This window comes from Ranitomeya imitator, chromosome 2 (genome assembly GCF_032444005.1).
Source record: "Ranitomeya imitator isolate aRanImi1 chromosome 2, aRanImi1.pri, whole genome shotgun sequence".
Taxonomy (NCBI): domain Eukaryota; kingdom Metazoa; phylum Chordata; class Amphibia; order Anura; family Dendrobatidae; genus Ranitomeya; species Ranitomeya imitator.
Window position 1 is genome coordinate 74,933,323 of NC_091283.1, and position 23,466 is coordinate 74,956,788.

Here is a 23,466-nt window from a genome sequence, read left to right on the forward strand (position 1 = left end):
AGAATGAACTTCAATCCAATATTGCAGCCAGCATGCAGCCAGCGGGTAAGGAAAGGGTGAATCAAAAACACAAAAACCCCGCCTCCATGGCTGAAGATTGTTCCCTCCAAATTCAGGTGACAGTGTCCCTTTAAAACCAAGCATTGTGCTTCCAGATAAGTCCCACTCCAGCCAGGTGTTGGTGTTCAGCTGGACCTGACAGCAGATCCAGTTAAGGAAATGTGATAACTATTTGATCAGTGGGGGTGTGACTGCTGGAAACTGCACCAATTGACAGAACAGGACACTTTTTCATCCCTATTCGGAAAGATCAGCCATGTTCATCCCTGTTCCGCTGTTCCATTGATCCCCTTATGGAGCTGACGAGTGTTGCGCTCAGCTTTCTCCGGCAGCCCCATAGAGAATGACTGGAGCAGCAATCTTGCATCTGAGCCACTGCGTTATTTTTTAATGGAAATAAAATCTGCTGATCGGTGCAAGTTTCGGGACATCCACTGACCAGCAAGCTATCGCCTATGCTGTGGATAGGTGATAACTAGTGATGAGCGAGTGTATTCGTTGCTCGTGTTTTCCCGAGCGCGCTCAGGTGGTCTCCGAGTATTTGTAACTGCTCTGAGATTTAGTTTTTGTTGCCTCAGCTGCATGATTTACGGCTGCTAGCCAGCCTGAGTACATGTGGGGGATGTCTGGTTGCTAGGGCATCCCCACATGTATTCAAACTGTCTATCAGCTGTAAATCATGCAGCTGAGGCAACAAAAACGAAATCTCCGAGCAGTTACAAATATTCGGAGACCACCCGAGCGTGCTCGAGAAAACCAGAGCAACGAGTACACTCACTCATCACTAGTGATAACTTGTTATAATCCCTTTTATTTGGGCCTTTTCTAAAATAGTTTAGTGGTACCCATAATTTAGGACAATAAAACATTTTCCATTCACAATGCTCCTGCGACGATAACAAAAAGGTAGTAATAAAATATGGACGACATGACTCTTTTGCTACTAAGCCATCCTCAGCACCAAAGCCTCAACAACTGCCCCTGGTAACTCCCCCACAATCTTTCCATATCTGCAAATCCATTATTCTAGAACAGGTTAATGAAAGGGAATATAGCCCATCATTTCTCCCATGTCCATTGTGAAGGATGGATAACCTTTTAATACCAGGGTGTCGAAATAAAAAGACTGGTTGAAGTTGAAGCTGTCGGAGAAAGCTTGCAGCCAGCCGCATCAATTAAACATGTAGATATGCGCTAGTAACACTTCTCCTGGTATTTGGCATGTAAGAGTATAAAAAGCTCTGAACTTCTGACCCACAGATTGACTGTAATCTTTCTCATGAAAAAAGCATTAGCCTTCCCACATAGACCGAGCGCGGCAGGTCAGGGACTGTACATGGAAGAAGAGCACAGTCAGGTATTGACACAAAAAGTAAAATCCCAAAGTGGAACCAGATGATTTTCAAAAAATAATGCCATCCAATGGCTCTATATATCCGGGCGGAGCCCAAGTACTTGTCTGGCTTCTACCGGTTGATGTTGACTAAGGGTCTGGTGGAGGTTGATTGAAGTTGTAGTTCCCACAGTACCTACTCCTCCCGACTGGAGACCAGGATGACTCCTCTAGATTGACTCATTAAATAAGATAACATGACCTTGTGTGTTTTCACTTTGCATGCTAATCCACCTTTAGCTGATGAAAAGAGAAGATGGATGCCCCTGCAGCGATCTATAAAATATGCAGCTCATCTGATTGCAGAAATGAACAGCTACGTTGCCTGGAAGTAGAAACTTACCTTCATGCCGGACAGTTTACAAAGATGTTTTTAGAGGGTGAATTAATACTAAGGAGACAGAAAAAGTTTAAATGGTGATGTCTCTCCACAAAGATTCCCTGTTCATATGCTCTTATAGGGGATCTGGAGGTCATGGAGTGGGGTGGTACATATGCACATTCTAGGGGCCTGTGCGCACATTGCAGATTTGTCTGGTTTTGTCGTGTTCTTTACGAGTAGATTTGTCAAAAAAACCTAAAGGGTTTCATGATGTCGGCAAAGTGAATGAGAATCCTGAAGTCTCATGCACACGTTGCTTATTTTTTACTTGCAGATTTAAAGCTGCAGCATGTCGACTCTTTAGCTACACGTTGTTTCTTTTCTGCAGGCAAAACTTGCTCTCTTGGCAGTAGAGAAGCTGCTTACAAAAAGCAAGTTTGCTGTGTTTTTGCACTTACTCATTGATTTGTTTGGTGAAAAAACGCTACAAAAAAAACTCTGAAAGAAGTGACATGCTGCAGTTTTCAAAAACTCAGCACTCTTCCAATTCTGTCAGGGAAAAAAAATAGAAATGTGGCGTGTGCATGAGATTTCTGAAATCCCATAGCTTTTGCTGGTAATGTAAAAAGCAGCTTTTAATTTGCATAAAAAATTCAGCAAAAAATGCAATGTGTGAACAAAGTGGCGTGAGCAGACTTAAAACATAGAGCCTGCAAGTGCAGTATACACCTTGCCTGATGTAATCAGTCACCGAGACCTTGGCATAGAGCTGTGTTACTATATAATTAAAAATCCCTCCATTTTAAAGAAAAGATAGGACATACATACATACATATATATATATATATATATATATATATTATGCATTTATTTCAATTATCGCCTTTTTCCTGTACAAAAATAATGAAAATTTTAAAATATCTGTTATCGTCACAACTTCAAAAATTTGATAGATGAAAGTCTAACATTCTATTTATCCAGTATGGTAAAAGTTGTAAGGCAGAAAAAAAATAAAAATGCTAGAATTGTTGTTTTTTGGGGGGTTTGCCGCACCTTCAGCAGCAGAAGAGTTGTACCACAAAAATAGCTGCTTCTCTAATTATAAAACACATAGTGGATGAGATGTGAAGGATGACCTCTTGACCCCATTTCTGTCCGTAGGAAACTTGGGCGGAATGCGTAATCGAGGCACGATGGGTATCAGTAGGTTTTCGCCACATTCACGTTGCTACCCGTTGGACGGTATAGAATCACATGTATTCCTTCATTCTTGATAAGGCCACGTTCACACGTTCAGTATTTTACCTCAGTATTTGTAAGCCAAAACCAGGAGAGGAACAATCAGGGAAAGGTATAATAGAAACACGTCACCACTTCTGTACTTATCACCCACTGCTGGTTTTGGCTTACAAATACTGATGTAAAATACTGAATCTGGCCTAAATGTGTTACCCGTTACCTAAAATCTGTATCCGCTACAGGTTACTCAGAATCGGTAGGACCAAGTGTATCTCATTAAATCAGCAGATGATAATGGTCTATGTGGCCTGAATAGTCCGTCTTCCTTGCCGGAAGCCTTGCTGGGAAATCTGTGAAACACATGGGTAAAAACCTCTGGGGAGCACATTTAGGAAACAACAGAAACCCAGAAGTGACACGAGTCTATGTTCAGGATTAATGATACCGCCAGTTTGGAGACTATATTAACCAGGCACAAGCCTGTTCCTTGATCTAAGAAGACAGTGAGGATGTGACGGGTGACTCCAGAGGATCACGTTCAAGAGACCTTCGCTTCCTATGTACCTTATTGTCGCAATAACAAAATCATAATCCCATCTCCAGATCAAAAATGATCCTTCCATTGGCTGAACGAGCGGCAATGGCCGAAGGCAAGACTCTGTTATGCAGACTAAAATAGTTCATTTCTCTTGGCCGACTGGAACTTGTAGATCTGTTGTTTGAGAGTTATATCCTCTAAGGCCGGCGTCACACTCAGCGTATGAAAATACGGTCCATTATTTACGGCCGTAATACGCAGAAAAGTCCCCAAAATAGTGATCCGTATGTCATCCGTAGGCAGGGTGTGTCAGCGTATTTTGCGCATGGCATCCTCCGTATGTAATCCGTATGGCATCCGTACTGCGAGATTTTCTCGCAGGCTTGCAATACGGACATACAATGGATCCATAGGCTCAAATAATCGTAAAAACATATGTACTGTCCATATATATATATATATATATATATATATATATATATATATATATATGTCAGTGAGACACATATATATATATATATATATATTAATATATCATACAGCGCTAGATAGCTTAAAAGCCGGTAATTCAATTGCCGGCTTTTCCTATCTCCTTCTCAAACCCGACATAATATGAGACATGGTTTACATACAGTAAACCATCTCATATCCCTTTTTTTTTGCATATTCCACACTACTAATCTTAGTAGTGTGTATGTGCAAAATTTGGGCGCTCTAGCTATTAAATTAAAGGGTTAAATCGCGGAAAAAATTAGCGTGGGCTCCCGCGCAATTTTCTCTGCCAGAGTGGTAAAGCCAGTGACTGAGGGCAGATATTAATAGCCTGGAAAGGGTCCATGGTTATTGCCCCCCCCCCGGCTACAAATATCTGCCCCCAGCCACCCCAGAAAAGGCACATCTGGAAGATGCACCTATTCTGGCACTTGGCCACTCTCTTCCCATTCCCGTGTAGCGGTGGGATATGGGGTAATGAAGGGTTAATGTCACCTTGCTATTGTAAGCATCCATTATTAATCCAATAGAATGAAATGGTTAAAAAAACACACACACATTATTACAAAGTATTTTAATGAAATAAATACACAGGTTGTTATAATATTTTATTATACTGGTAATCCACCTGAAGACCCTTGTCACCTGAAACAAATGTAAACAAAACAAACAACAATATTCCATACCCTCCGATTATCAGTCTCGTCCCATGCTGTAAATCCATCTGAAAGGGTTAACTAATTTTACAAGCAGAAGCCTGCTAATGCAGCCACCCCTGCCTGTAAAAACCCAAGGAATGAATGGAATGTAGGTGAATGACCTGTAGTTACCTCATGTTGCGGTGATGCGCCCTCTGCTGGATGTCCTCATATGAACTCGAGCCTGGGAACTTTTCAGAATATTTTCCCAGGCTGGAGTTCATATGAGGACATCCAGCAGAGGGCGCATCACGACAACGTGAGGTAACTAGTCATTCACCTACATTCCATTCATTTGCCGGGTTTTTACAGGCAGGGGTGGCTGCATTAGCAGGCTTCTGCTTGTAAAATTAGTTAATCCTTTCAGATGGATTTACAGCGTGGGACGAGACTGATCGTCGGAAGGTTTGGAATATTGTTGTTTGTTTTGTTTACATTTGTTTCAGGTGACAAGGGTCTTCAGGTGGATTACCAGTATAATAAAATATTACAACAACCTGTGTATTTATTTCATTAAAATACTTTGTAATAATGTGTGTGTGTGTTTTTTTTTTACCATTTCATTCTATTGGATTAATAATGGATAGGTGTCCAAATTGACGCCTCTCCATTATTAATCTGGCTTAATGTCACCTTACAATAGCAAGGTGACATTAACCCTTCATTACCCCATATCCCACCGCTACACGGGAATGGGAAGAGAGTGGCCAAGTGCCAGAATAGGCGCATCTTCCAGATGTGCCTTTTCTGGGGTGGCTGGGGGCAGATGTTTTTAGCCAGGGGGGGCCAATAACCATGGACCCTCTCCAGGCTATTAATATCTGCCCTCAGTCACTGGCTTTACCACTCTGGCAGAGAAAATTGCGTGGGAGCCCACGCCAATTTTTTCCGCGATTTAACCCTTTAATTTAATAGCTAGAGCGCCCAAATTTTGCACATACACACTCCTAACATTAGTAGTATTGAATATGCAAAAAAGAAAGGGATATGATATGGTTTACTGTATGTAAACCATGTCTCATATCATGTCGGGTTTGAGAAGGAGATAGGAAAAGCCGGCAATTGAATTACTGGCTTTTCTCCTATCTAGCGCTGTATGAAATATTAATATATATACATATATGTGTCTCACTGACATATATATATATATGTGTATATATATATATATATATATATATATATATATATATATATGCTATTGAACCTGTTCTACGCCCGGGTGGTGAGCATTTATATTGGTATATGGTCTCCATCCTGGTATGTGCTGCTCCATCCTGCGCCCCATCCTGTCATGTGTTGCTCCATCCTGCGCCCCATCCTGTCATGTGTTGCTCCATCCTGCGTCCCCATCCTGTCATGTGCTGCTCCACCCTGCACCCCCATCCTGTCATGTGCTGTTCCATCCTGCGTCCCCATCCTGTCATGTGCTCCCATCCTGCGCCCCGTCTTGTCATGTACTGCTCCCATCCTGTCATGTGGTGCTCCCATCGTGCGCAACCATTCTGTCATGTTCTGCTCCCATCCTGTGCGCTCATTCTGTTGTAATGTGCTGCACCCATTCTGCCTGTTCCTGTTTCCATTCTGCCATATGTTACTCCCATCTTTCTCTCTCCGGCTGTGCTGCCTGAGTGCGGCTGTGCTGCCTGAGTGCGGCTGTGCTGCCTGAGTGCGGCTGTGCTGTCTGAGTGCAGCTATACTGAGTGCGGCTGTACTGCGTGAGTGTGGCTGTACTGCGTGAGTGTGGCTGTACTGTGAGTGTGGCTGTACTGCGAGTGTGGCTGAGTGTGGCTGTACTGTGTGAGTCTGGCTGAGTGTGGCTGTACTGTGTGAGTGCGGGCGAGTGTGGCTGAACTGCGTGAGTGTGGCTGTACTTACTGCCTGAGTGCGGCGCTGGCTATAATGGATACAGCACCCCTGCAGCCAGCACAGCGAGGGCTGACTCCGCCCACTCGCATCACTGGTCACATGCTGGTGACATCATCGAAGGTCCTGGAGCTCCGCTGGGCTCTACATCTACCCTGACCGGAGCTGCAGAGCACGGAGCCCCCATGGCCGCTATATTATGGGGGATACACGGGTGTGTGGAGCCCCCATGGCCGGTATATTGGGGGGGATAAGTAAGTTCGGCTGCGTCACTCTTGTCCAGACTGCGCAGGCGCGGTGCGTCGCGCTTGCGCAGTCTATAAAGGCTTCGGACAGAGTGACGCTCCCACCGTTATATTATAGATATATATATATCCCTATACTATGTGTAGACATTTATCTTAGCTATTCTATTCTAAGCTGTCAGTATGATTTTACTGTACACCGCACTGAATTGCCGGCTTTTCTATAGAACACCGCTGTGTATTTCTCGCAAGTCACACTGCTGGTCCGTGTGTAATCCGTAATTTTCTCGCCCCCATAGACTTTCATTGGCGATTTTTTTTGCGCAATACGGTGACAAACGCGGTATGCTGCTATTTTCTACGGCCGTAGAACACCGTATAATACGGATCAGTAAAATACGGCAGATAGGAGCAGGGGCATAGAGAATAATGGTACCGTATGCAATCCGTATTTTCTGCACCTCTTATACGTCCGTAAAACTCGCCGGCCTTAGACTTTCTGTCTGTGTCCGCTAGTGAACTTACTGCATATTTGGTGGGATGCTAACCACTGAGCCACCTGATCGGACGACACCACCAGGAGTCCAGAAGATGCTCCCATGGAGTGTAGTTCTGACAAAAATAGCACCTACAACAAAAGGACCATAAAAATGGGCAGTTGAAAATGCCATTTGGACATACAGTCATGGCCAAATGTATTGACACCCCTGCAATTCTGTCAAATAATACTCATTTTCTTCCTGAAAATGATTGCCATCACAAATTCTTTGGTATTATTATCTTCATTTAATTTGTCTTAAATGAAAAAGCACAAAAGAGAATGAAGCAAAAAGCAAAACATTGATCATTTCACACAAAACTCCAAAAATGGTCCAGACAAAAGTATTGGCACCCTCAGCCTAATACTTGGTTGCACAAACTTTAGCCAAAATAACTGCGACCAACCACTTCCGGTAACCATCAATGAGTTTCTTACAATGCTCTGCTGGAATTTTAGACCATTCTTCTTTGGCAAACTGATCCAGGTCCCTGATATTTGAAGGGTGCCTTCTCCAAACTGCCATTTTTAGATCTCTCCACAGGTGATCTATGGGATTCAGGTCTGGACTCATTGCTGGCCACCTTAGAAGTCTCCAGTGCTTTCTCTCAAACCATTTTCTAGTGCTTTTTGAAGTGTGTTTTGGGTCATTGTCCTGCTGGAAGACCCATGACCTCTGAGGGAGACCCAGCTCTCTCAGGCCGGCTTCACACGCTGAAATGTCCCGAAAATAGTGGTCCGTAGCTCCTCCGTAGGCAGGGTGTGTCAACGTTTTTTGCGCATGGCATCCTCCGTATGTAATCCCAGCTCCCAGGCTTTCTAGGAAAGTTCCCACGATCTATGAACATCCAGCAGAGGGCGCCTCACCGCAAATGAAGCTAAATATAGCTCAGTGATCTATATTTAGACTCATTCCCCGGGGTTTTGCAGCGAGGAGTAGCATTGCATTAGCAAAGCTCCTTGCTGCAAAATGTTTTAACCCCTTCAGAAGGATTTACATCGTTGGACGTTACAGATCTGCGGAGAGTAAGTATATTGTTGGTTTATTATGTTTTTTCTTTCACAGAACGAGGGTCTTCAGTGACTGGATTGGGCGTAGAATAAAATACTCCAACAACCATTGTTTTTATTTCATTAAAATAATTTTAAATAATGTGTTTGTGCTTTATTTAACCCTTTACTACAATTGGATTAATAATGGATAGGTGTCATAATTGACGCCTCTCCATTATTAATTAGGCTTAATGTCACCTTACAATAGCAAGGTGGCATTAACCCTTCATTACCCCATATCCCACCGCTACACGGGAATGGGAAGAGAGTGGCCAAGTGCCAGAATAGGCGCATCTTCCAGATGTGCCTTTTCTGGGGTGGCTGGGGGCAGATATTTTTAGCCAGGGGGGGCCAATAACCATGGACCCTCTCCAGGCTATTAATATCTGCCCTCAGTCACTGGCTTTACTACTCTGGCGGAGAAAATTGCGCGGGAGCCCACGCCAATTTTTTCCGCCATTTAACCCTTTATTTTAAGAGCTAGAACGGCCAAATTTTGCAGATACACACTACTGACATTAGTAGTGTGGAATCTGCAAAAAAAATGGAGAGAAGACATGGTTTACTGTTATGGCTGGCAATCAGGCAACACAGCGTGCAGTAATCAGCGCACATACAGAGATCTGGCAATAACCCAAAACAATAGGACGAGCTCTGAGACGTGGAATCTCTGTAGACTGCAGTACCTGATCTATCCTCACACAACTGGAAGCAGCAGTGGATTGCGCCTATCAACTACCTATGCAACTCGGCACTGCCTGAGGAGCTGACTAGCCTGAAGATAGAAATACAAGCCTGACTTACCTCAGAGAAATACCCCAAAGGAATAGGCAGCCCCCCACATATAATGACTGTTAGCAAGATGAAAAGACAAACGTAGGAATGAAATAGATTCAGCAAAGTGAGGCCCGATATTCTAGACAGAGCGAGGATAGCAAAGAGAACTATGCAGTCTACAAAAAACCCTAAAACGAAAACCACGCAAAGGGGCAAAAAAGACCCACCGTGCCGAACTAACAGCACGGCGGTGCACCCCTTTGCTTCTCAGAGCTTCCAGCAAAAGATAATAACAAGCTGGACAGAAAAAACAGAAAACAAACTAGAAGCACTTATCTAGCAGAGCAGCAGGCCCAAGGAAAGATGCAGTAGCTCAGATCCAACACTGGAACATTGACAAGGAGCAAGGAAGACAGACTCAGGTGGAGCTAAATAGCAAGGCAGCCAACGAGCTCACCAAAACACCTGAGGGAGGAAGCCCAGAGACTGCAATACCACTTGTGACCACAGAAGTGAACTCAGCCACAGAATTCACAACAGTACCCCCCCCTTGAGGAGGGGTCACCGAACCCTCACCAGAACCCCCAGGCCGACCAGGATGAGCCACATGAAAGGCACGAACAAGATCTGGGGCATGGACATCAGAGGCAAAAACCCAGGAATTATCTTCCTGAGCATAACCCTTCCATTTGACCAGATACTGGAGTTTCCGTCTAGAGACACGAGAATCCAAAATCTTCTCCACAATATACTCCAATTCCCCCTCCACCAAAACAGGGGCAGGAGGCTCCACAGATGGAACCATAGGTGCCACGTATCTCCTCAACAACGACCTATGGAATACATTATGTATGGAAAAGGAGTCTGGGAGGGTCAGACGAAAAGACACCGGATTGAGAATCTCAGAAATCCTATACGGACCAATAAAACGAGGTTTAAATTTAGGAGAGGAAACCTTCATAGGTATATGACGAGAAGATAACCAAACCAGATCCCCAACACGAAGTCGGGGTCCCACACGGCGTCTGCGATTAGCGAAAAGCTGAGCCTTCTCCTGGGACAAGGTCAAATTGTCCACTACCTGAGTCCAGATCTGCTGCAACCTGTCCACCACATAATCCACACCAGGACAGTCCGAAGACTCAACCTGTCCTGAAGAGAAACGAGGATGGAACCCAGAATTGCAGAAAAATGGAGAGACCAAGGTAGCCGAGCTGGCCCGATTATTAAGGGCGAACTCAGCCAACGGCAAAAATGACACCCAATCATCCTGGTCAGCGGAAACAAAACATCTCAGATATGTTTCCAAGGTCTGATTGGTTCGTTCGGTCTGGCCATTAGTCTGAGGATGGAAGGCCGAGGAAAAAGATAGGTCAATGCCCATCCTACCACAAAAGGCTCGCCAGAACCTCGAGACAAACTGGGAACCTCTGTCAGAAACAATATTCTCAGGAATGCCATGTAAACGAACCACATGCTGGAAGAACAAAGGCACCAAATCAGAGGAGGAAGGCAATTTAACCAAGGGCACCAGATGGACCATTTTAGAAAAGCGATCACAGACCACCCAAATGACAGACATCTTTTGAGAAACGGGAAGGTCAGAAATGAAATCCATCGAAATATGTGTCCAAGGCCTCTTCGGGACCGGCAAGGGCAAAAGCAACCCACTGGCACGTGAACAGCAGGGCTTAGCCCTAGCACAAATTCCACAGGACTGCACAAAAGCACGCACATCCCGTGACAGAGATGGCCACCAGAAGGATCTAGCAACCAACTCCCTGGTACCAAAGATTCCTGGATGACCGGCCAGCACCGAACAATGAAGTTCAGAGATAACTTTACTAGTCCACCTATCAGGGACGAACAGTTTCTCGGCCGGACAACGATCAGGTTTATTAGCCTGAAATTTCTGCAACACTCTCCGCAAATCAGGGGAGATGGCAGACACAATGACTCCTTCCTTGAGGATACTCGCCGGCTCAGATAACCCCGGAGAGTCGGGCACAAAACTCCTAGACAGAGCATCCGCCTTCACATTTTTAGAGCCCGGAAGGTATGAAATCACAAAATCAAAACGAGCAAAAAATAACGACCAACGGGCCTGTCTAGGATTCAAGCGCTTGGCAGACTCAAGATAAGTAAGGTTCTTATGATCAGTCAAAACCACCACGCGATGCTTAGCACCCTCAAGCCAATGACGCCACTCCTCGAATGCCCACTTCATGGCCAGCAACTCTCGGTTGCCCACATCATAATTACGCTCAGCAGCAGAAAATTTCCTGGAAAAGAAAGCACATGGTTTGAACACTGAGCAACCAGAACCTCTCTGTGACAAAACCGCCCCTGCACCAATCTCAGAAGCATCAACCTCGACCTGGAACGGAAGAGAAACATCAGGTTGACACAACACAGGGGCACAGCAAAAACAACGCTTCAACTCCTGAAAAGCTTCCACGGCAGCAGAAGACCAATTAACCAAATCAGCACCCTTCTTGGTCAAATCGGTCAATGGTCTGGCAATGCTAGAAAAATTACAGATGAAGCGACGATAAAAATTAGCAAAGCCCAGGAATTTCTGCAAACTTTTTAGAGATGTCGGCTGAGTCCAATCCTGGATGGCCTGAACCTTAACCGGATCCATCTCGATAGTAGAAGGGGAAAAGATGAACCCCAAAAATGAAACTTTCTGCACACCGAAGAGACACTTTGATCCCTTCACGAACAAGGAATTAGCACGCAGTACCTGGAAAACCATTCTGACTTGCTTCACATGAGACTCCCAATCATCCGAGAAGATCAAAATGTCATCCAAGTAAACAATCAAGAATTTATCCAGATACTCACGGAAAATGTCATGCATAAAAGACTGAAAAACAGATGGAGCATTGGCAAGTCCGAACGGCATCACCAGATACTCAAAATGACCCTCGGGCGTATTAAATGCCGTTTTCCATTCATCTCCCTGCCTGATTCTCACCAGATTATACGCACCACGAAGATCAATCTTAGTAAACCAACTAGCCCCCTTAATCCGAGCAAACAAGTCAGAAATCAATGGCAAGGGATACTGAAACTTAACAGTGATCTTATTAAGAAGGCGGTAATCAATACACGGTCTTAGCGAACCATCCTTCTTGGCTACAAAAAAGAACCCTGCTCCCAATGGTGACGACGATGGGCGAATATGTCCCTTCTCCAGGGACTCCTTCACATAACTGCGCATAGCGGTGTGTTCAGGTACGGACAAATTAAATAAACGACCCTTAGGGAATTTACTACCAGGAATCAAATCGATAGCACAATCACAATTCCTATGCGGAGGAAGGGCATCAGACTTGGACTCTTCAAATACATCCTGAAAGTCCGACAAGAACTCTGGGATGTCAGAAGGAATGGATGACGAAATAGACAAAAATGGAACATCACCATGTATTCCCTGACAACCCCAGCTGGTTACCGACATAGAGTTCCAATCCAATACTGGATTATGGGTTTGTAGCCATGGCAACCCCAACACGACCACATCATGCAAATTATGCAGTACCAAAAAGCGAATAACTTCCTGATGTGCAGGAGCCATGCACATGGTCAGCTGGGCCCAGTACTGAGGCTTATTCTTGGCCAGAGGTGTAGCATCAATTCCTCTCAACGGAATAGGACACCGCAAAGGCTCCAAGAAAAATCCACAACGTTTAGCATAATCCAAATCCATCAGATTCAGGGCAGCGCCTGAATCCACAAACGCCATGACAGAATATGATGACAAAGAGCACATTAAGGTAATGGACAAAAGGAATTTGGACTGTACAGTACCAATAACGGCAGAGCTATCGAACCGCCTAGTGCGTTTAGGACAATTAGAAATAGCATGAGTAGAATCACCACAATAGAAACACAGTCTGTTCAGACGTCTGTGTTCGTGCCGTTCTACTTTAGTCATAGTCCTGTCGCACTGCATAGGCTCAGGTTTACTCTCAGACAATACCGCCAGATGGTGCACAGATTTACGCTCGCGCAAGCGACGACCGATCTGAATGGCCAAGGACATAGACTCATTCAAACCAGCAGGCATAGGAAATCCCACCATTACATCCTTAAGAGCTTCAGAGAGACCCTTTCTGAACAAAGCCGCTAGTGCAGATTCATTCCACAGAGTAAGTACTGACCATTTTCTAAATTTCTGACAATATACTTCAACATCATCCTGACCCTGGCATAAAGCCAGCAAATTTTTCTCAGCTTGATCCACTGAATTAGGCTCATCGTAAAGCAATCCCAGCGCCTGGAAAAATGCATCAACATTACTCAATGCAGAATCTCCTGGTGCAAGAGAAAACGCCCAGTCCTGTGGGTCGCCGCGCAAAAAAGAAATAATAATCAAAACCTGTTGAATAGGATTACCAGAAGAATGAGGTTTCAAGGCCAAAAATAGCTTACAATTATTTCTGAAGCTCAGGAACTTAGTTCTGTCACCAAAAAACAAATCAGGAATCGGAATTCTTGGTTCTAGCATCGATTTCTGATCAATAGTATCTTGAATCTTTTGTACATTTACAACGAGATTATCCATTGAGGAGCACAGAGCCTGAATATCCATGTCCACAGCTGTGTCCTGAAGCACTCTAATGTCTAGGGGAAAAAAAAGACTGAAGACAGAGCTAAGAAAAAAAAATGATGTCAGGATTTCTTTTTTCCCTCTATTGGAAATCATTGACTGGCTCCTTGTACTGTTATGGCTGGCAATCAGGCAACACAGCGTGCAGTAATCAGCACACATACAGAGATCTGGCAATAACCCAAAACAATAGGACGAGCTCTGAGACGTGGAATCTCTGTAGACTGCAGTACCTGATCTATCCTCACACAACTGGAAGCAGCAGTGGATTGCGCCTATCAACTACCTATGCAACTCGGCACTGCCTGAGGAGCTGACTAGCCTGAAGATAGAAATACAAGCCTGACTTACCTCAGAGAAATACCCCAAAGGAATAGGCAGCCCCCCACATATAATGACTGTTAGCAAGATGAAAAGACAAACGTAGGAATGAAATAGATTCAGCAAAGTGAGGCCCGATATTCTAGACAGAGCGAGGATAGCAAAGAGAACTATGCAGTCTACAAAAAACCCTAAAACGAAAACCACGCAAAGGGGCAAAAAAGACCCACCGTGCCGAACTAACAGCACGGCGGTGCACCCCTTTGCTTCTCAGAGCTTCCAGCAAAAGATAATAACAAGCTGGACAGAAAAAACAGAAAACAAACTAGAAGCACTTATCTAGCAGAGCAGCAGGCCCAAGGAAAGATGCAGTAGCTCAGATCCAACACTGGAACATTGACAAGGAGCAAGGAAGACAGACTCAGGTGGAGCTAAATAGCAAGGCAGCCAACGAGCTCACCAAAACACCTGAGGGAGGAAGCCCAGAGACTGCAATACCACTTGTGACCACAGAAGTGAACTCAGCCACAGAATTCACAACAGTTTACTGCATGTAAACCATGTCTCAAATCATGTCGGGTTTTAGGAAGGAGAAAGAAAAAGCCGGTAATTGAATTACCGGCTTTCAAGCTGTATAGCGCTGGAATAAATATTAATATATATACATATATGTGTCTCACTGACATATATATATATATATATATACCTATTCTATGTGTACACATTTATTCTACCTATTAAACTGTAAGCTGTCAGTGTGATTTTACTGTACACCGCACTGAATTGCCGGCTTTTCTCTCTAACAGCGCTGCGTATTTCTCGCAAGTCACACTGCTTGTCCGTGTGTAATCCGTATTTTTCACGCTTCCATAGACTTTCATTGGCGTATTTCTTGCGCAGTACGGTGACAAACGCAGCATGCTGCGATTTTGTACGGCCGTAGAAAGCCGTATAATACTGATCAGTAAAATACGGCAGATAGGAGCAGAGGCATAGAGAATAATTGTGCCGTATTTTTGGCGAGTTTTACGGACGTAGTTTCTGCGCTCTTACGTCCGTAAAACTCGCAAGTGTGAAGCCGGCCTCACACTGGGCCCTGCATTATGCTGAAACATTTGTTGGTAGTCTTCAGACTTCATAATGCCATGCACACGGTCAAGCAGTCCAGTGCCAGAGGCAGCAAAGCAACCCCTAAACATCAGGGAACCTCCGCCATGTTTGACTGTAGGGACCGTGTTCTTTTCTTTGAATGCCTCTTTTTTTCTCCTGTAAACTCTATGTTGATGCCTTTGCCCAAAAAGCTCTACTTTTGTCTCATCTGACCAGAGAACATTCTTCCAAAACGTTTTAGGCTTTTTCAGGTAAGTTTTGGCAAACTCCAGCCTGGATTTTTTATGTCTCGGAGTAAGAAGTGGGGTCTTCCTGGGTCTCCTACCATACAGTCCCTTTTCATTCAGATGCCAACGGATAGGACACTGTTGTACCCTCGGACTGCAGGGCAGCTTGATCTTGTTTGGATATTAGTTGAGGTTCTTTATCCAACATCCGCACAATCTTGCATTGAAATCTCTTGTCAATTTTTCTTTTCCGTCCACATCTAAGGAGGTTAGCCACAGTGCCATGGGCTTTAAACTTCTTGATGACACTGCGCACAGTAGACACAGGAACATTCAGGTCTTTGGAGATGGACTTGTAGCCTTGAGATTGCTCATGCTTCCTCACAATTTGGTTTCTCAAGTCCTCAGACAGTTCTTTGGTCTTCTTTCTTTTCTCCATGCTCAATGTGGTACACACAAGGACACAGGACAGAGGTTGAGTCAACTTTAATCCATGTCAACTGGCTGCAAGTGTGATTTAGTTATTGCCAACCCCTGTTAGGTGCCACAGGTAAGTTACAGGTGTTGTTAATTACACAAATTAGAGAAGCATCACATGATTTTTCTAAGGGTGCCAATACTTTTGTCCATCCCCTTTTTTATGTTTGGTGTGAAATTATATCCAATTTGGCTTTAGGACAATTCTTTTTGTGTTTTTTTGATTTAAGACAAATTAAATGAAGATAATAATACCAAATAATTTGTGTTTGCAATCATTTTCAGGAAAAAAATGAGTACTATCTGACAGAATTGCAGGGGTGTGAATACTTTTGGTCATGACTGTATGCTTGCTCTTTATAAGTGTAGGAACTGCTCTTATATATTGTCACCTTTTTGTGTAAAATATGAACTCATTGATTTGAAACGTTTTGCCTGATTTTTTAATAAGATGTAATAAAATGAATTTTTGTTTTGCTTTCAAAGTTAAATCAGAAATTAAGTTAGGAAAGTAAAAATAAAATGAGGTAACCAATAGTGCCACCAACTTAAAGGGACACTGTCACCTGAATTTGGAGGGAACAATCTTCAGCCATGGAGGCGGAGTTTTCGGGTTTTTGATTCACCCTTTCCTTACCCGCTGGCTGCATGCTGGCTGCAATATTGGATTGAAGTTCATTCTCTGTCCTCCATAGTACACGCCTGCGCAAGACAAGATTGCCTTGTGTAGACATGTACTACGGAGGACAGAGAATGAACTTCAATCCAATATTGCAGCCAGCGGGTAAGGAAAGGGTGAATCAAAAACCCCAAAACCCCGCCTCCATGGCTGAAGATTGTTCCCTCCAAATTCAGGTGACAGTGTCCCTTTAAAGGAGTTGTCCACTACTAAGAAAACCCCCAGAGGATCTTTGGAGCCTGGTGACAAATTGTAATTAAGGACACAGGCAAATTTGTTTTATCCTAAACTAACCTAATAAATCTATCTGTGCGTTTTTGAGGAAGGCAATGGTTTAGTGCCGAAACATGTGACTTGTTCTACTGTGATTAAAACTGACAAAGCTTAAAAGCCAGTTTCCTTAAATGAGCAGAGCCATGGGATGCCCTCTTTTTTTAATGTTTTTTTTAACTATTTAATGTCTAACAGACAGTTATTACGAATGATGGAAATTTGGGGCAGATTTACCATACATTGGCCTTGAAACAGCATTGCACTTGGTAGCAGCATACCTAATTACACCTCTGATGGTTTTTTGCCATTATTAATTTCACAAGGATGTTTATACTTTGAAGAGCCTTGTATTTTTCTTCTTTCAGTAAATCAAGAATTAAAAACAATTATCACAAAATGTTGTAATTTCTCTACTCATTAAGACCATTTTATGCACAGTATCTGCCAGGATTACCATCATGGTTTCATTGTTAAATACAAGAATGGAGAAAAGAAGATTTTGACTCTCCAAGTTAGAACAGAGGACAATAGGGAGAGAAGATGGACTGCGGCTTCTGCCATCCGGGCTCCTCCACAACACTGCACAGGTCAATTCACAGAAGCTGCAAATCTCTGATGTTTTAGAAACCAAGAACTGGGCACGGTCACCGGGCATTGTATATTCACTAGTCGCTATCATTAGTGCACTGTATGGCAATATTATTATTGTTTAGGGATTATATATCTGTCATTTTGGCATTGCAGTGACATTATCAAAGCACTGCATGGTACAGTTATTTGGGTGCCTTATGGTAGTTTCCTATTATTTTATAACAGCTTTATATAATTTAGCACAATTGAGCTAAATCAGAATGAGGTCCCATTGGCTTATATTGTAAAAGATGAGAGGTAGTTTACACTATTAAAATGAGTCCCACTGTCCATTCTTATTGTTACTTTTACACTTTCATTACTATATTAAAAAGTTGATTACCTTAAAGAGGATGCCGTCACATGATCGCCCGCTTCTAACACCGGCACTGGTGAATCCCGATAGCGTGCACTGTGAGGATTAACAAGTCTACCAAACCTGGACAATCCCTTTAAGGCTTTCTTCACACATCTGTGTTTCCAGTATGTGTGGTATCCGTTTTTTTCATGGATACCACATGGACCCATTATAACATACAGTGCTATGCACATGTCCATGTTATTGTATAGACCGTGTGTCCGTACAAAACACACGGAGATGTTCATCTTTTTCCAGAAGTACATATGACAAGGGCCAATATAAATCCACGGGTCCGTGAAAAACACGTACAGCACACGGATGCCCAGCCGTGTGCTGTCCGTATTTAACATGGCAAAGTATCAGAGAAGATTGTAATTTATTTCCTTCATTATCCATACCGAAAAAAACACTGATGGCACCCTGACTGTAAAAATGGACACAAGGATGGCACACTGATTGTTTCTTATGACCGTGTGAAGGAGGCCTAAAGAAGCACTCCCAAAAAACTTTTATTCCCTAAACTCTTCTGAGACCATGTTCACACAGTCAGTATCTGGTCAGTATTTTACATCAGTATTTGTAAGCCAAAACCAGGAGTGGGTGATAAATACAGAAGTGGTGACGTGTTTCTACTATACTGCTGAAATATTTTATTTATAGCTTTGCATTGCCGTAAAGTTCCTGCTATTCACAGGCGCCCTGGACTGATGACAATGCTCATCATCATCTTTGGATCGCGCTGCAGTAAGCGAGACCCAGCGGCTCTGATGAACGTTGTCGTCAGTCCAGGGCGCCTGTGAACAGCAGGAACTTTACTGCTATTCACAGTCGCAGGAGCCAGATTCGGGGAACATAGTCTACATGGACGCTTCATGGGAAGATTTTTGGTAATAAATTGCTGAACGAAGGAGTGTTTCTTGTTTTTATTTCCCTCGTTTTGTATTTTTCAGGTTTCCATTTCTGAACTACTTCGAATTTGGTGGATTACGGCAGACCTGCATGGGATTTTGTTTATTTTTTTCAATAAATTGATGAACAACCAGTAAAGTTGTTTTTTTCTGTGTCATTTTATTTTTGATTACTAGGTTAATAATTGGTGGCGTCTGATAGACACCTCTCCATTACTAGCACCAGGGCTTGATTGCAGGTGTGATTTTTGACAAATCACAACTGTCATCAACTACAGCTACCATTACATCAATTGCCGCCGTGCCAGGGCAATCGTGAAGAGCTGGGCAAAGTGCCAGAATTGAGGCTGGACAGACATCTGTCTGGGATGACTTAGTGAATCCTGCTTTGAGCAGGGGGTTGGACCAGATGACCCAGGAGGTCCCTTCCAACTCTACCATTCTATGATTCTATGATGCATCTAATTTGTACCACTTCTGGGGCAGCTGCGGGCTGGTATTTTTAACCCTGCTGTTCTGTTCGGTCTGGGGAGACCTATTTTGAACTTTGGTATTTTTTGGGGTGTTCAAGATGCGGTTCTGAAACTTGTGGTTGATTGACTTAAATGAGGATGGGTCGGTCGGCCACGGGTTTCAGAGCCGCATCTTGAATATTTTAAAGAATATTGAAGTTCAAAGTCGGTCATATTTGACCAACAGAACAGCAGGGTTAAGCTGGGAAGGGCCCAATAACTAGGGACCATCCCAGCCTTATAATATTAGCCCACAGCTGTCTGCTTTACCTTTACTGGATATCACAAATAGGGAGACCCCACATCATTTTGTTTATTTATTTATTATTTAATAGGTTAAATAAAGTGAAAAATCCTTTAGTGCCACATGAAAGGCACTAAATGGTGAAAGTTTATTATATGTAGTATATGTAAACCGCTGCACGACCAGCTCTGACCTCACCTACTGCATCCCCACCCATCCCTTGTAGACTGTGAGCCCTCGCGGGCAGGCTCCTATCTCCTCCAGTACCAGTCGTGACTTGTATTGATTAACATTATTGTACTTGTTTTTTATTATGTATACCCCTCCTCACGTGTAAAGCGCCATGGAATAAATGGCGCTATAATAATAATAATAATAATAATGTGGGGAGCTTGTGACATTATATATCTATAGGACATCAAGCTATTTTATCTATCTACAGTATCTATCTATATCTGTATATAAGATTGTATTATTAGTGTGTAAACTAGCTTTAAGTTACATAGAGAATAATAGTATGAAAAAGATGCTGTTATAAAACACATTGCATGCAGATTGCATACACATGACATAGATGTTAGGTGAGAAAAAGTGCATTGTACTCGCATTACACTAGTGCTACTTTTCTGGATCACATGGGAGGAATAGGGTCCTGTATGTGGCAGTGTGAGGTCCTAAGAGACTGGCATCGTTGGGGGCACTGTGGCATTGCAGTGGAGGAACCGAGGTAATGTATTAGCGTCATGTGAGGGCTCTTTATTAGGGAATATAATTAGGCACAGTGTTTTTGGGTTGCTACCTGGCATTGAAGTGAGGTGTTATCCAGAACTCAGTGGATTGCTGCGATACTATATCTCTACCTGTGAGGGCACTTTATTTAGCAATCTAATAGGGCAATTTATGCCAAGTAAATCATAAATATGTTGACCAGCTCACTTCATAAAAAAAAGCAAAAAATAAAAACAGAAAATCTCATCTCATTTATATATCTTATACATTTGCAATGGAAAATATTCAGGACAACATGGTACAGAGAACCTCTGTGCTCCACCACAATGCCAGATGGAATGCCAATACACTACTAGTGAATGCCAGATAGTGCTCCACTACCCCACAATAATGTCAGATAGTGCCACATAGTACCCAACTGCAATACCAGGGAGTGTTCAACTACCTCACGACAACGCCAGGAAGTGCTCTCCTTCCTCTCTACAATACCCTATAGTGCCCTAGTACAATGTCGGATAGTGCCCAACCACAATACCGATGCCCTAACAGGCTGCCACCTCCCGTGTGCGCTCCAGATAGCAGAAGTGCGGGAAAGCAGGCAGGATTTTATAGAATTGTTTCTCTTCAGTGCGGAAGTGAGGGGTGAGACTAGACCAGTGGTCCCCAACTCCAGGCCTCGAGGGCCGCCAGCAGTGCAGGTTTTCAGGATTTCCTTAGTATTGCACAGGGGTTGGAATCATCACCTGTGCAGATGATCACATTACCACCGATGCAATACTAAAGAAATCCTGAAAACCTGCACTGTTGGCGGCCCTCGAGGCCTGGAGTTGGGGACCCCTGGACTAGACGGTCCTTGCTGCTCCCTACCTGCCCACATTTCTGTGCTCCATGTACAAATCTCTTGCTCCAGGTCTGTACGTGGGTACGAGGTAATGTTACATGAGGGCATTTCTCCGAGAGACCAATATTCCCAGTGGTTCTTTTTCCTTGTGATCATATTTGACACGTTTTCATATGGGCTTTATTTTCTTTGAGTTTTTTACATAAAATCATAATAAACATGGATCCTGATTTTTTTCTTAATTACTGGAGAGAAAAAGCTTGTTTAAGGGTCATGTTGAACATGAGGTCTGCAGGCGGCACGGTATAGAGCAGAGAGGAACAGATCAATATAGAGGTTTGTGGGAAACGATTGACTAGCACTTGTAAGTTATTCATTTCTCACCCTCTAATTTCTATCTTTAGGGCAGCATGGAGTGCCCTCCCACACTCCAAAAACATACTTGTAGGGAATGTAGATTGTGAGCGCCAATGGGGACAGCGATGATAATGTCTGTAAAGCGATGTGGTATAAGATAGCGCTATATAAGCAAAACATAATAAATAAATCTTTAGGAGTCCAGTCCAGTGGGCGATTTTATTTAGTGACTAACAGGCAGGTGGACTCTTAAAAAAGCAGAGACACACATAAATAACAAGTTATACTCAAACATTTCCCACAAAACTTATACATTAATCTGCTCAGATTTTCCTCCTCTGTACCATATTTCCTGCAGATGAAACACCACACTTAATATGATTGGTTCCTTTCATAGAATGCACCCGGTCCAAAAACACCATCAAAAAAACAAATATGTACAACATTAGTTGTCCAATTCAAAACTGCAGCACAAAGTCTGGTTTAATACTATGTATTTCTTGCTTGTAAAAATAATAACAATAAAAATTTATTATTATTTTATTATATTAGCATCATAATTCAAAGAATATGGCAGATCACATGATGACGACAAACATAAGCACCAGAAACTGCGCTTGAAAATAAACATTGCAACCTGCAAAAAGTAAGCTGTGTTCCAATGTTCTGTGTAAGTATCTTCACAATCAAAGAAGCCAAAAATCCATAACCTGTTTCCTATACACTGTATACAAGCCTACACATCACATCAGATCCCATATTACTACCAAATAGATTTTTTTTACATCGGTACATAAAGTTTTGTTTGCTCTGTATGGCTTCTTTACCCCTATACTGTTGTAAAACAAATCGACAAATATAGGCAATTAAACTAAATATGATCAATAAGGTTTGCAGCATTTGTTGCTTAGATCACAGATTTTGCTTTTTTTTTCCTTTAAAGAGGAAGCAAATAAAAGATTTTGAAACCGAAAAAATAAAACATTAAAAAATAGATTTAAAAAATATGCAGATATAAATTAGCACTATTTCCATGTCATCGCCTGTAGTTTATTCTCTATGTAAAGTTGTGCAAACATTTTCTGAATATAGAAACATAACTTTTTCAGTGGTGGTACCACAAGTGTCAGCATGCCCTACCAACTTCAGGTGGTGTCATCACTGTTAGACACAGATTTGATGTGCCTAGAGGGCACTGATGAGGGCACAGGTGCAGCTTACCTGACACAGGGGACTCTGGCACCCATCTCACCCCCGGCTGCAGAGTGAGGAAGCTGGCACGGACTTCCTTGCAGTTGAGATGCCCCCTAGCAGCTACCACAGCCGCCAGCACCATGGGCAGAGCCATGCACATCCCCCGGGCTGCCATGTGTTCTCTCAGTTTCCTCAGCTCCCACTAGGACCCTGCTTACAGGTCAGTGCATGCCAGGGCACCTAGCAGGTATCACGGGGGCGAGGGCTAGCCCAGTCTCCAGGAGGCAGGAGATGCTTATTTGCAAGAATTTGGGACTAGACTGTATCAGGTCCTATACAGTGAAGAGGAGGAGGAGAGGAGGGCAGCACTTCAGCTCCTGCCCTAGGTGAAATGAGCTCTGGCTGTCTGAGGCTCCTCTTTTGGGTTTCGGCGCAGCTTGTGTACTGTACAAGCGCCACCTGCTGGTAATTGTGGGGTACAGCAGGACCTATCAACTCAAAATTAAGTAGCTCTACATAAAATCTCTCTCTGTCATCTATCTAGTATCTATGCAAAAAAAATAATGCATCAGCACCATAATTGCACACAGTGGGTGCCAAACTTCTAAACGAATGCCCATTGTACAGTTATAGTGTACAGAATATAAAAAGAGAGGCACAACTCCAATGAGGATGCAAAAAAAAGAGTGTTCTTTATTCAGCTCATGTTATATTTCGGTTCACAGAACACTTTTCAAGCAAACATAGGTGTGACAGGAAGGTCTATA

The 23,466-nt window shown here is 43.2% G+C and overlaps 1 protein-coding gene across 2 annotated transcripts in view; it reads right to left on the minus strand.

The window, feature by feature from the left end:
• The window catches only part of GPC3 (glypican 3), an 813,378-nt gene extending 790,266 nt beyond the window's left edge, over window positions 1–23,112 (minus strand). The window contains exon 1 of one of the 2 annotated variants that reach the window (XM_069746956.1): window positions 22,727–23,099. In XM_069746956.1, coding sequence (XP_069603057.1) covers window positions 22,727–22,874 — 148 coding nt within the window. In that variant the 5' untranslated portion in view covers window positions 22,875–23,099. Of the gene's footprint in view, window positions 1–22,726 lie in introns of both variants that reach the window. The other variant, XM_069746955.1, reaches the window with a different exon arrangement.
• Window positions 23,113–23,466: the final 354 nt, after the last annotated feature.